The sequence below is a fragment of the Sinohyriopsis cumingii genome, chromosome 6 (assembly GCF_028554795.1).
Source record: "Sinohyriopsis cumingii isolate HCF-2022 chromosome 6, ASM2855479v2, whole genome shotgun sequence".
Classification (NCBI taxonomy): Eukaryota; Metazoa; Mollusca; class Bivalvia; order Unionida; family Unionidae; genus Sinohyriopsis; species Sinohyriopsis cumingii.
This window is the reverse complement of record NC_142966.1, coordinates 160574228-160587289: the sequence shown is the minus strand read 5'-3', so window position 1 is coordinate 160587289 and position 13062 is coordinate 160574228. Positions and strand designations below refer to the sequence as shown.

Genomic DNA, 13062 nt, shown 5'->3' with positions numbered 1-13062 from the left:
GTTTGCTCTAGCTCTGTCAAGCTCTTTGCAAAGGATTTTCTCTTTCCTATCAAGTACAACACTTATTTCCTCTTCTACGCTCTTCAATGCACTTTCAATTGACTGCAAGGTTTCAACATAACTGTTGCAGTTTTCCATGGATTTCATGTTTTGGTCATCTACATAAGAAACACAACAATGTAGTTAACATATATAAACAATCAGATTAATTCACTTTTAATATAGCAATAACACATCCACTTCAAACACCAAATCTTTTTATCTAACACTCTTCCGTTCTAAATATTGCTGCTGCAGACTTACATATGAGGCTATGGTCTATTGTGGAATAAGCAGATTCAGTTGACTCAGTGACATCCCGTAGTGTCTGTGAAGAAAACAAATAGTTACGAGAATTGTAAATAATATGTGAACGTAAAAGGTATAATTTGTATATTTCGATTCTGAAATTATTGGTACTGTTGTTTAGAAGAATTTAGCTATTAAATGCATGTTGTATGTATATCTTTTTAAACAAATATCTTTTCATTGTCAATCTTTTCTTCACAAATGTTGAGGAATCAAGATTTTGGATCGGTATGACATACAATTTAGAGCGTAAGACATTGGAGCACATTCAAATTTCATTCATGCAGCTATATATGGAATGAAACTTCAATACGTCAAACATTGTTCAATCGAAGATGTCATTATAAGATTACAACCAGAATTACCCAATTATATTATATTGATACATCTAATAACAATGACGTTTTAATCTAATCTTCAGCTTTTGTTTGTTCTAAGTGTGTGTGTGTGTTATTTGGGTCTTCAACCTAGCTCAGTCAAATGTTCAGTCATATCGCTAAGAATTCAGCAGTGTGACAGTTTATAGTAATGTCTAGCAGGGGGGCATCAGGCCGCAGACATGTAAAATGATTGCCCACATAGTCACACTATCCTGACACCAGGACGATCAGTCCTAACACTAGCCTCTGAATGCTGAGTGCCTAGAGATGCAGTTGTTAGTAATATTCATATTAGTCTTTGGTATGACTCAGCCGGGTTCGAACTCAGAGGCGGACGCTTTAACAACTGAGGCCACAAGAGCGGAAAAACATACGCACATACATATATTTTTATTAACAGCTAAAAGAGGCAACAAGTTTGCGAGTATAATAATATAGTTCTTAGACAAAGCCTTAAACTAACAAAATTGATTAGATTGGAAATGGACGTCTGGATTTGGAATATATTATGGCTTGGTTTATAAAAAATAATAGAGAATCGTGTGTTATAGTATACTGATATATATATATATATATATATATATATATATATATATATATATATATATATATATATATATATATATATATATATATATTCTTGGTTTTAGATCCAAAGACGATGTAGGAAAGGACACACCTTATCTCTTTATAAATGTATACACCTTGGATTCATACTCGCCCACATATTAAGAGAAAATCCCAATATTAAAATAATAAAAGTTAATAATGGAGAATATTCGATCAGTCAAAATCCTAATTATACCGTTTTAACACTGGAATTGCCATACGTATAACACCTTTATCATCATCACAAATAAATCATCTGCTTCAATCCTTTCCATCGCCATCAAAACAAAATTACAAGTGAAATAAACAATATATTTTATAAATGTGTGGGGAAATAATTCAGTTAATAAGATCAGACGAAAGGTTATTTATAATTACTACGATTGGGGAAGTTTGGGAACGTTAATGTATCTGTGTTTGTAGAAGCATCACAGATAACTTGGATTTAGGACTTACAGCTACATCAACAAAATGGAAACACATCTTAGAGACAACCTGCCAATAATATGACTAATTCCACTTGTTTGGTAAGGCCCCTAAAAGAAGGCCACTTAATACGCATGTCTGGTTCATTGGACAATTTCGAAAATATATTTTCAGTTGATACGCCACTTGATTTTTTCGACAGTCCCACATGGCACAATTATAACATTAGGGCTGCTCTTATAATAATTACTTTGAAATTGGAATTAGAAGAATTAACGACCTAGTGAACGATAGGAAGCAGTTGTTTAGTATGAATCAGTTTCATCATTTTACGATTCAAACAAATAGTCTATCATACTAACGCTTAATAAGAACAATATATCAATATTAAATAAATTCTGGAATTAGACAGCAGAACATTCGCAGAACCATGCATCAGCTCTAAACTACTTAATAAAACTTGTAGCAAAAATATTCACAAATGCCTGATCAAAAATATGGAAATTCCCACTTGAAAAGTCAAGTTGCATATATAATTTGGTAATTTCTCAAATATCAACTTTTAAACAAGCTTTACACAACTTTTACGCAGTCGATTTTAGGAGTGTAGAAAGCGAACTATTTCTAAAGAGGTGGAACAGTTACATAAACGTATTTCAATGCAGCAAGTTATTTCTAAAGAAGGTTGTGGTCAGCATATATTCATATAATAAAAAGACCACATAAGGTTGCTGCAGCAATGAACCAGAAACTAATTTATACTAAATCTCTTGTTTTCTTCTCTCTTCATCAAATCAGCTAAATCTTTGCAATGGCTATATGTATTGGGAATGATAGTTCATGTATCTTCATATAAAATTAGACAGTACATTTTTTTCTCTCTCTCTCACACAGAAACACATACGCACACACGCACAAACACAAACACGGCCTTATTTGAATTATTTATTTATATATTGATGCATGTATCCAAAGTTTTCAAAGATGTGAATCAAGTGCCCAAAACGTTTATCTATACTTGTGTGTCTATGACAATAAGAATATATAATGAATAAATAAAATTCAAGAGGGATTTAATTTTCTTTTCTAAATCAAAAATGAAGTATCAAGTTAAATATAGTATGCAATACCTCGTAATTATTATGCACAGGGGCATCGGGTTCCTTTGCGCCACTATGACTATTTGTCGTTCCAATCGGCGTTTCTTTCTGCAGACCCGCTTCTTCAATAGCAGAAACTGTAGTTTCCTTCTCGATTTTAGAATGGACGATGATGTTGCAGGCTGCATCTGAATAAATGAAATATGGGTGATTGAAATGGGTGAGATGAACTCTGTCTTTTTTAAGTGAAAAGTCCATGTTGTTTGTTTCCTATACGTAATTGTTTAATCTATGTGAGTAACGTACCGTCATGCGTAATACTGTAGAAATCAGTTTCGTATAGTATAGCCCATAATAATATATGTCAGGCAAATGTAATTTAAGTTATAAGTAAAATGGTCAGTGAGTTCTTTAGATTATTGATGTAGATAAACTGTAGAGTGCCTCTACCATATTTATTGCTTTTGGAACATGCATGTTTACAAGAAATATTACCGTATTAATTAATCACATGTGATCATCTTATAGTAAAATGTCATCACTGAAACATATATTTCTCAAACTGAAAGCAGAAAAAAAACTGTGAAATATATTTTGATAATGAATAATGACAATTACCTGGGTTGCCAACTACCAAATTAGCATAATGTGTGGCAGTTGTAACAGTTTCTGTGCTTGTGTCATTGTTATCCTTCTTCCTTTAAAATAAATGCAATAATGTATATTTCAGTAATGACGTAAGAGATTCTGTCTGAATATTGAACAGAATTCCTACTGTAATTTCGTTATTCCATCATACTTTAATAAGGATGCTTCTATCCACATATAATGATGGTCCACGTTGTATCTCTTCTGTGTCGGTAACAGGGAAATTAAATTTATTAAATACAGCCAAACATACAAGAAGCTAGAACATATAAAGTTATTGCTGTTCAGATACAAATCGGTCGCTTCATAAGAAAATGTTACTAAATGTAATCTACTTTTAAAGTTGCATCCAATGTCATAAATAGTATTTCCAGCAATATTATTCTGTTGTTTACCCTTTTGTACAAGAAAGCAAAATAAGTTTTGAAAACAGTATTATCACTGCAATTTATATTGGCGTCTCAGTATAAGGTGTTTTGAGGTTAAAAATATTATAAGACAAAACAAATCAAATCAAAACAACAGAACGCAAACAAGTGCTTAAGGAGCGCCATATTTTTTGAAGATATAGAATTTATGATGTATTAGATAAAGTTAGTTTGTATGAAGGAAAGTTGGTACATTAAATCCTTGACAGCATGATAGGGCTGTATAAATACGAATCATGAGTTCTTATTTGTCAAGGACATAGTGTCCAAACAAATATTTAGATTTATTAAATATGTAATGAATATCAAGATGAAACGATACGGTTACCGCCGTCTATTTTTCATCGTCTTACGTCGAAGATTAAACCAAATACAAATTTAAAAGATTCAGAATAATAATAATAATAATAATAATAATAATAATACTAATAATACCGACAATAATAGCGATAATATTAGTAGTTGGAAGAAGAGGAAGAGAAAAAGAAAGAAAAGTGAGGAACTAACATACATGATAGGAAAAACAGGATCACACGAGTTTGGTGTTACTTTGTATATCATGTAAATGATATTTCTCACTTTCTCCTATTTTTCTTCTTCTTCGTAACATTATTATTATTATTATCATTATTATTATTATTATTAGCAGTAGTAGTAGTAGTAGTAGCAGTAGTGCCACGTTGGTGAGTGAAACACGGGATGCAAAAGACAAACAACGATCTGGCCTGGAAAGTTAGGATTGTCTGGAACATACATATAGCAGGCGGCACATTTAAGGTAATAACTCTAAAACACCGGAGCAGCTTCGGAACATTGAAACACTACTAAAGTTAGACTTTTGCAGAAATCAGCTTGCCTGGGAGCAACAAATCTTTGAGACCAATACGACGATATTTAAGATAAGAAAAAAGACGTATGAAATAGGATCGCAAAGGTTGTCAAGCACATTAATATTACTTCCGCTACTACCACTACTACCACTCATACTACTACTACTACTACCACTACAACCACTAATAACAATAATAATAATAATAATAATAATAATAATAATAATAATAATAATTCCCTTGCATTTCTCACCTTCGGTTTTTCACAATAACAATAATAATAACCATTGCAAAAATAGACACTCCCACAGCTGCTAGCACAGATCCGACAATAACACCAGCATTTGGACCAACATCAACAGGAGTTACCGTCCCTAGCGTACCTGAATGCACATAAAACACATCAAACTGGTAAATATGTACGCCTAGGCAAGAATAAGTCATCAAACGAATGCAACTACATGTTAGTTGATAAACCTAAGTACCAAGTGAGCGATAACTGCTTTGAGAAAATGATATATAAATTATCGTGACACCGCCCATTAAGATACTACGGAAAATCGCAAGAATCTATAAAGAGCAAGCTGGGATGACTGACGTGGCGTTATCTCGTTGTTTTAACTGCTGGAGCACGGATACATAATATAAAGAAGCGTACCAAGCTGGTTGTTATACATCTTGCCCCTGACGCTGCAATTCATATATAGCTAAAGCTCAGTGAATAGTAATTTCTGAAAAAGAGATCTCCAAGAGATACGACTGAATTTTGTTACATAAGTGACAATACCACATCATACGAGTGAAAATGTGTATGGGTATGGAATAGACGTTGGCAGATCAGGAGAGGCTCGCTAAAACCGGTAACCAAAAAAATTCGGTGAGTTCCAATCCGGTGTCTTTGCTATCTTTGCTGTTTTTTTTTTGTTGTTTTTTTTCTTGCTTTTTTTCGGGGGGGGGGGGGAGGGCTGTGATGATATAACTTGTAAATGGCGGGATTATTATTATTATTATTATTATTACTAGTAGTAGTAGTAGTAGTAGTAATAGTATTAGCATTATTATTAGTAGTTGTAGTAGTATTGCTATTATGCACATTGTTTAGCTTTTAACATTCTTATGGCGTCATATTTTTATACCTAAAAAAACCTAATTTATAATGTAACATTTGGAGACCAGATGGGCAATTGCTACACATAGACGAAGTAACAATAGTCTTCCCATCTGATATGACCAGCTACAATTGGGATTCTTTGTTTATTTATATAAGTACCTCAGGCTACTGGGTACATTTTGTACCGCATATAATCGTATTACAGTAGCTTGTTTGTCAGTTGCCAGAACAGAGAGAAGAGACCTTTCGATTTATATTTTCAAAAACATTTATAAAACTGAAGCATATTTGATAATTTTTTTAAAACGGATGAAATGTTAATGAATGGACGGAAACGAAAATAGCCATTAACATGTGAAAAGTAGTGTAGATAGGATGGATAAGTTCAACAGAGCGAAGAAAAATAATATCCATACACATGTTTCGGGGAAATATAGTAAGACTGTCTGTCAGTCATTCCGCCACCAATTTAAAATCTCCCGAACTCTAGGTTTGCATTTGCATCATAACTATTAGGAATAGCATGTGCCAGTACTTCAATCGGTCAGACTATTGACATTTAATATATCGCAAACCGTTTTGAATATCTTCATGAAACAAAACACGTATTTGTATAATGTAAGAGTTTATATCACGTATTTTGTTCATGGTCTTTTGTTAAATGTAATTGCAGAGCGGGTGTATACTTTAAACATTCGCTCATAGAGTGAGAAATTCTCACATAGGTTTAAACGAAAGCGCCCAAATGAATCTAGATTGAAAGAAATCATGATGAAGAAGTTCGAGCCCAACAAACTTAGATTGGAAGAAATTATGATGACGAGACACAATTACCATATAGGATACATATCTTATTATTCTTTGCACATATTCGAGCTTATCAAAGACGTAGCTTCCCCCGAAACGTTATATAATCAAAAACGCATGAATTATTGAAAAAGAAATTGTTTTTGGGCCAATTCTTGTACCGAACTTGTACAAACTAAAATGTTCAACGATAGATCTGTTAACTCAGAAACTGTTGCTGGCTCCCTATTAAAATGATATTCGAGATTGGTCTGAATTTATCATCAAAATGTCTAACCATGCCTTAAATTAATACACGTTACGGTTAGATAAGTTAACTATTAAAATATTTTGCTTTCGTATCAAACACATCCAGAAATACCCCTCAAATCTCAAAAGCCGTGGACCTAAACTATTTTGGTTTTGAGAGGGTTTGGTTTACTGCAAGTGTAGGAGCTGTGTTTTAAATATGTACTTTTTCTAGTTGACATGAGAGAGAGAGAGAGAGAGAGAGAGAGAGTCTATATAATATAAGGCCTGAGGTTTGTTTGCTTTTGGTCCTAGTTTGGCTAACGATTGCCATGTACAATCATCAATTGTTTCCAGTTTGCAGGCATTATTCAAGCGTTGCTTTGAAATTGATCGTTTAGAATATCAGAAGCAGTTTATATGCCGAATTGTTTATCTATGTTAAAATCTTGCAAATATTCATATTCAATGATAATACTGGTTTTATCCTGTACGAATTGTTCTATCATACGAGCCTTAGCTAGTTGTTGTGACAACTGGGTATGCCCGTGAATACAAAATGACAGTCAAGACTCAATTAAATGCACGTATACAGCAATGTTGCTCCATTTAAAAATAGTTGAGTAAATATGGCTTTTAGTATACTATTTTGTAGCTCTTTGTCGGCAAACTGTCTAAATCGATGCCACACAAAAACAAAGGAATATATTTTCAACCGATCTTGTATAGAAATGGATAGCACGAAACTCAGATAATAAAGAGATACAAAAAAAAATCCTAAATGGAAATAATTTAGTTATGTCATATTTATATTTTGTTGTTGATAATTTTAATTATCCACTTATGATTTCTTGGTGCATGTAAGAATATATTGTAAGCACATTTCTGTACATGTAAACAAATATCTTGCAATTTCCATCCAACATGTCATCGTTTATTTTACTGCATAACTATTTTGCTTTATTTATGATAATTTATAATTGAAATTTTTGGGCAACTCTTATAAGGACATATTGACCTATCTAGTCAGTAAGGTACGTTTTAATAGATTTTGTGAAACCCACAAAAACGAGTATGGGTGAAAATCACGAAGACTAGTTTCATATTTAAAATTAATTTGCGCTATATATGCAGCCGCAGTTTTTTTCCTTTTTTCTAGATTTATCCGTTTTGATTTATTGTGTCTGGTTTGAAACCATAGATTACTAGTCTCTCTTCTATATCAATAAAGATATCATCATCATAATTGGCGAGAGACCATGCGAATAGCGTCCATAGGGTGCTGTCTGTCTCTGGGTTGTTGGCATCGTCTGCTGTGGATCTGCAGGCCTATACGCTAGTGACAGTCCTTATTGCAGCTGGTGCAGGCATACTGGGAAGTCTGAGTTACTGTGGTTGCTGCCGCCTTCTTCCTTCTCTTACGTTTCTCTGCCGCCAATTGGCCTCTACTCGCATCAGCGATTGATATGCCTTGCTTACTGTCAGTCTCCAGGTGCCTCGGTCCTCGGCCAGCACTTACCAGCCATCGGGTGAAATGTCGCATGCCTTCATGTCCCTCTCGCACACATCCTTGAAACGGAGTGAGGGGCTGCCGAATCGTCTCGTGCCAGTGGCCAGCTGTCAATATAAGATGTCATTTGGCAGTCTCCCATGCACCATGCGTCGGGCGTTTCTCAGCCATCGAAGGCGGTGTTTGCTCAGCAGGGAGTACATGCTGGGGGTACTTGAATGCAGCCCTGCTTCACGTCTCTTTTAATTGGGAAGGAGGCTGAGGAGGATCTATCGTACAGGACTGTTCCCTTCGTATCTTCATGTAAAGAAATTATCATGCTGCGGGGTTTTGTGGGGCAATCGATCTTTCTGAGAAGTTCAAAAAGGCCCTTCCTGCTGACCAAGTCAAAGGCCTTGGTGAGGTCGATGAACATCATGTATAGTGGTTTACCTTGCTCTCTGCTCTTCTCTTGGAGGTGTCGAAAGGGAGAAGAACACTTACAACCGGAACACACGAGAAGATCATGTCTGTCGTCGACCTGCCTGTTCTGAAGCCGCACTTGGATTCCTGGTACACACGATCCGCCAGCAACTGCAGCCTGTTGTGCGAGCGTATATATATATATATTCAAAACCATAAATTATGTCATGCTCTTTCCTTTTATATTATGTCTACTCCACTTTCTGACCTTTGATTTCTTGTTCTGCTGAATATATGATAGGTTCACCGTGTATAACGTTTTGCATACGACTACATTTGCAGTGAGCGTGAGTGACAGGATTATGCGTTAATTTTAAATTAATTTTAAATCAATGCATATAATATATTTGTATGTATATGTATATTCGAGAGGAAACACATTTGTTTGGACCTTATACATTTTTGAATGTATGTATGTATTATTTTCCCTAGTACATGATTTTATTTAATCTTTATAATTTGTATTCATGGATATAAATTGTACAGAATATCTTTAGTTAGGTTGTGCCTACGCGATATGAGTATAGTAGACGTTAACTTGTGTTGATAATTATTAATAATTATCATGATAAGAAGATTTAAAGGCACCTTGGATTCATTTCTCAATAGCTGATGAGCTTTGGATGGATTTCTGTTACTTCACATTTTCTGGGCTAGGTCACATGAACAGGAGTTCCGGAGACAAAATAAGTAGTAAGGTGCGTCATGTGAGATAAATAGTGAAATATAGTCGCTACAGAAAGCATATATAAGGAGAGAGCTGAGCAATCACATTCATTCCGATTTTGAAGTAATCCTCAGTTCGTGTGTTCCGGTTATAAGTCTGCAAACGTGTTTTATCTTGTACTTATATATTATTCAAGAGGAAAACATTTGTTTGGACCAGTTAGTGAAAAATGTAAGTGTTCATTTTGTGGACTTTAATTTTATTCTGAAGATGTTGTAAATTGTGTGAAGTAGTTCTGAACGACAACATATTGGAACGTAACAATTCCTGGCGCACAGTACATTTCTATTTTTGAAACTTATACTTCTAATTCAAGGCTTTTTCATAGAACTTTATCAGCAATAATTTTTAGATTCACTTCATTTTACTCTCATTTCCTCTCATGTATAACTTTGATAATTAAATTAATTCTAAAGTTTAACAAAATTTGTTGGTTTTGTTCTTTTTTTACTTTGTGAGCATCGAGTCTTAAAAGTATGATTGTATGTGTGTATGTATGTATGTATGTATGTATGTATGTATGTATGTATGCATGCATATATGTATTTAATATTATCTATATTTAATTAGTATTGTTTGTTCCACTTTGTTCGTAACCTGAGTGTACCAGTTAAGGGCTACCAAATTAAGGTCATCTTTCTTCAAAAATATATTTACTTGTTTTGTAAATTATATAAATGAAAAGGTTTGTCCAAAATATAATTTATAATATTGTTACATGAATCGCAATGCCTAAAAACATCCTAGATTGTATCTGCAGGTACACCATAATAAATATCCTAAAAAATTAACATTATAAAGCTTAATGTAATATTGAAGTATGATTCTTGGAAATACTTTGATAACAAAATGCCAAACCTACAATAATACACGATTTCATTTACGTCTTAAAGAGGACTCGTAAAAGTTGTATATAAATATTAGGAATCTAATATTAGTACCTGATTTACACTTGTCACCCGTCCACCCGGCTTCACAAGCGCCGTTGCACTGACCGTTCGTCTTGGAGCAATTGTCATTTCCATTCAAACAGTAACCACATGTTTCATTACAGTTAAATCCGTATGTTCCTGCTTCGCATTCTTAAATAATGAAACGAAACGAAGATAATTTTCCACTGAGCCTAAGCATTATATTTCCTAAATATAACTATTAAATGCAAAATAACAGGGTATGAATAAACCATTTAGAAATAGCGGTGTGATTCTTCACGCTAAAAGCAAATAATTTACAGACTGAACGAACATAACTATTGCCCAAATTCCACGAGCAGAAATTAACATAAAATATATTATAACCTCCTAGTAAATACAATCTAAAACGAGCCTTTAATGATACAATGTACACGTACAATTATTCCAAACTACAACGATATCAACAAATGCCTGAAGGCATCGTAAACAGACATTTAGATTATACCACATACTAACTGAAACTTTTGTCAGAAGTAATACTCGTTTCTACTTATCAATAACCAGACTCTTGCTTCGACGTACAATCGTCTGTGTCGTTCACTCGGTTGTTAGCGAAATGATGCGCATATGAAGTCTTTTGATCTTAATAAACATTATCTTTTACATTATTATTCTTCGTGAACAATCTTCATTACAAATTTCGCATGTCTATATATACCTTAGTTTGCATATAATTGACGTAAGCAATTAAATTGTTATAAATCAAAACGTTGAACTATGATTTTGAACATTAGCATACACTGAGATAATTATGTACAAATAATTAACACTAACTTTTGATATGGTATATGGATTTGAATATAATTGCCTATATTTATCAATGAATCATGCATACAAATGTTTTCATTTGAAAACTATATTAGCAATCCACATCGTAATACATGTGGTAATCATTCCACGAGAGAGGTGGTTGTTTTACACTTTATATTACAATACATGTAAATGTATGTTGGACTGTAAATCAATATTGTACTTTAAATAGACATACTTAATTTACATATGCCTCCATGCCATCCTGCCTCGCAACCGTCCATACATCTTCCGTCTGTCAGCGAGCAACTGTTGTTCCCTTTGTAACAATTGCCACAGGTTTCATTGCATCCGGATCCGTAGGTTCCACTTCTGCATGCTAATAAATAGTAGGCACTTAACAATATTGAAACAAGTAGTGTAGAAATTTTTAATGTAAACTTTTCAAATATCAACGTAGCTCTCGTGGCTTTAACAACGTACACATTTTCTACGTGTGCACATTCACAAACCTCATAACACAACATTTAGGGCCTTCTTCAATGTTTTAAATTTTAACATATGATGTAATTCATCATTTAAACATCACTTGTACTTTCCGAATGTTCAATGGTTTCGCAAAGTTATTCATACCCCTGATACACTTTTTTGTGATACCAAAAAAACACTCCAAAACAGGAGGGGAAACATGTCCACTCATATTGAAATGCAAATTTTCCAACGTCTACCATGTTCATAAATTTGGAACCTTACATCCCGTTGCTGGAATCAATCAAATTATGTACTCGTTTGCATTTCTCAGCAACATTTACATCTCAGTCCGTGCTGTTAGCGTCAACTATGCATTAATACCGACTGCAAATAATTTAAAGTGACCAAACTACAACTGAAATGATTCAAGAAGAATGTTGCAAGATTATTTTTGGCATATGTCAGAGTAGAATAAATGTAAGTGTTGGACAACTTTTAAACTTTAAGTGCAAATGTGAAACTCCTTATCCGTATATGTTATCATTTCTGGACAATTACAAATTAAAACATGGAAACAAAACAAAACGATATATAATAAAGCAATACCTGAAGGTCCTTGACAATAGTTACTATACAACAGCTGGACGTTGCTGAAATTCTTCGCAGGGAAAATTTCAAATTGTTAAAAGCCAAATTGTACAATCCTCTACCCTATACGAGGATATGCTAAATAAACGACTCTTGTTACAAAATAATAATGGTAAGAGTTCCGCGAGGTAGACCTCTTAAACATCCTGGATTTATTTATTTCTTTTGGAGTTTTCTTTCTTTACAAAAAAAAAAGAAACTATTAATATATAAGATCTCTTATCCCTACAAGAACAGTGTTCAGAAGACAGAACAATCACTGTAAAGAAACAACAAGTACTTTCCTGACAACACAGACGTAAATAAGATATATTGACGAAATACTAACTTCTTGATTGCGAGTAGTGCACACATACTTTACTTCACCGTCGTAATATATCTAATGGCACAACTCTAATCTGTGAGATATTCAGCAATGTTTAAAGAATATGAGGAAATATGTCGTGATTTGAGCTAAAACAATAACCTCATTGTCATGAGGGAACATGTACAAGCTATCGAGTTTCGATGGTATAAACGGTTACAAAAATGAACCTTTAGAAAAAATATGCTGGAAAATATACATTCTGATTTGTCCATTTCTTACAGCAGAAAATGTATATTTC

The 13062-nt window shown here is 33.7% G+C and overlaps 2 protein-coding genes across 5 annotated transcripts in view; both read right to left on the bottom strand.

Annotated features, from left to right (window-relative positions):
• LOC149798401 (receptor-type tyrosine-protein phosphatase alpha-like) overlaps nt 1-13062 on the bottom strand; it is a 611129-nt gene that overhangs the window by 520683 nt on the left and 77384 nt on the right. The window lies entirely within an intron of this gene.
• LOC149798402 (uncharacterized) overlaps nt 1-13062 on the bottom strand; it is a 31462-nt gene that overhangs the window by 6603 nt on the left and 11797 nt on the right. Inside the window, exons 2-8 of the mRNA XM_089963604.1 lie at nt 11577-11717; nt 10556-10696; nt 5023-5152; nt 3482-3561; nt 2894-3051; nt 304-367; nt 1-158 (exon numbers count right to left, since the gene is read on the bottom strand). Coding sequence (XP_089819730.1) covers nt 1-158; nt 304-367; nt 2894-3051; nt 3482-3561; nt 5023-5152; nt 10556-10696; nt 11577-11622 — 777 coding nt within the window. The 5' untranslated portion in view covers nt 11623-11717. The remainder of the gene's footprint in view (nt 159-303; nt 368-2893; nt 3052-3481; nt 3562-5022; nt 5153-10555; nt 10697-11576; nt 11718-13062) is intronic.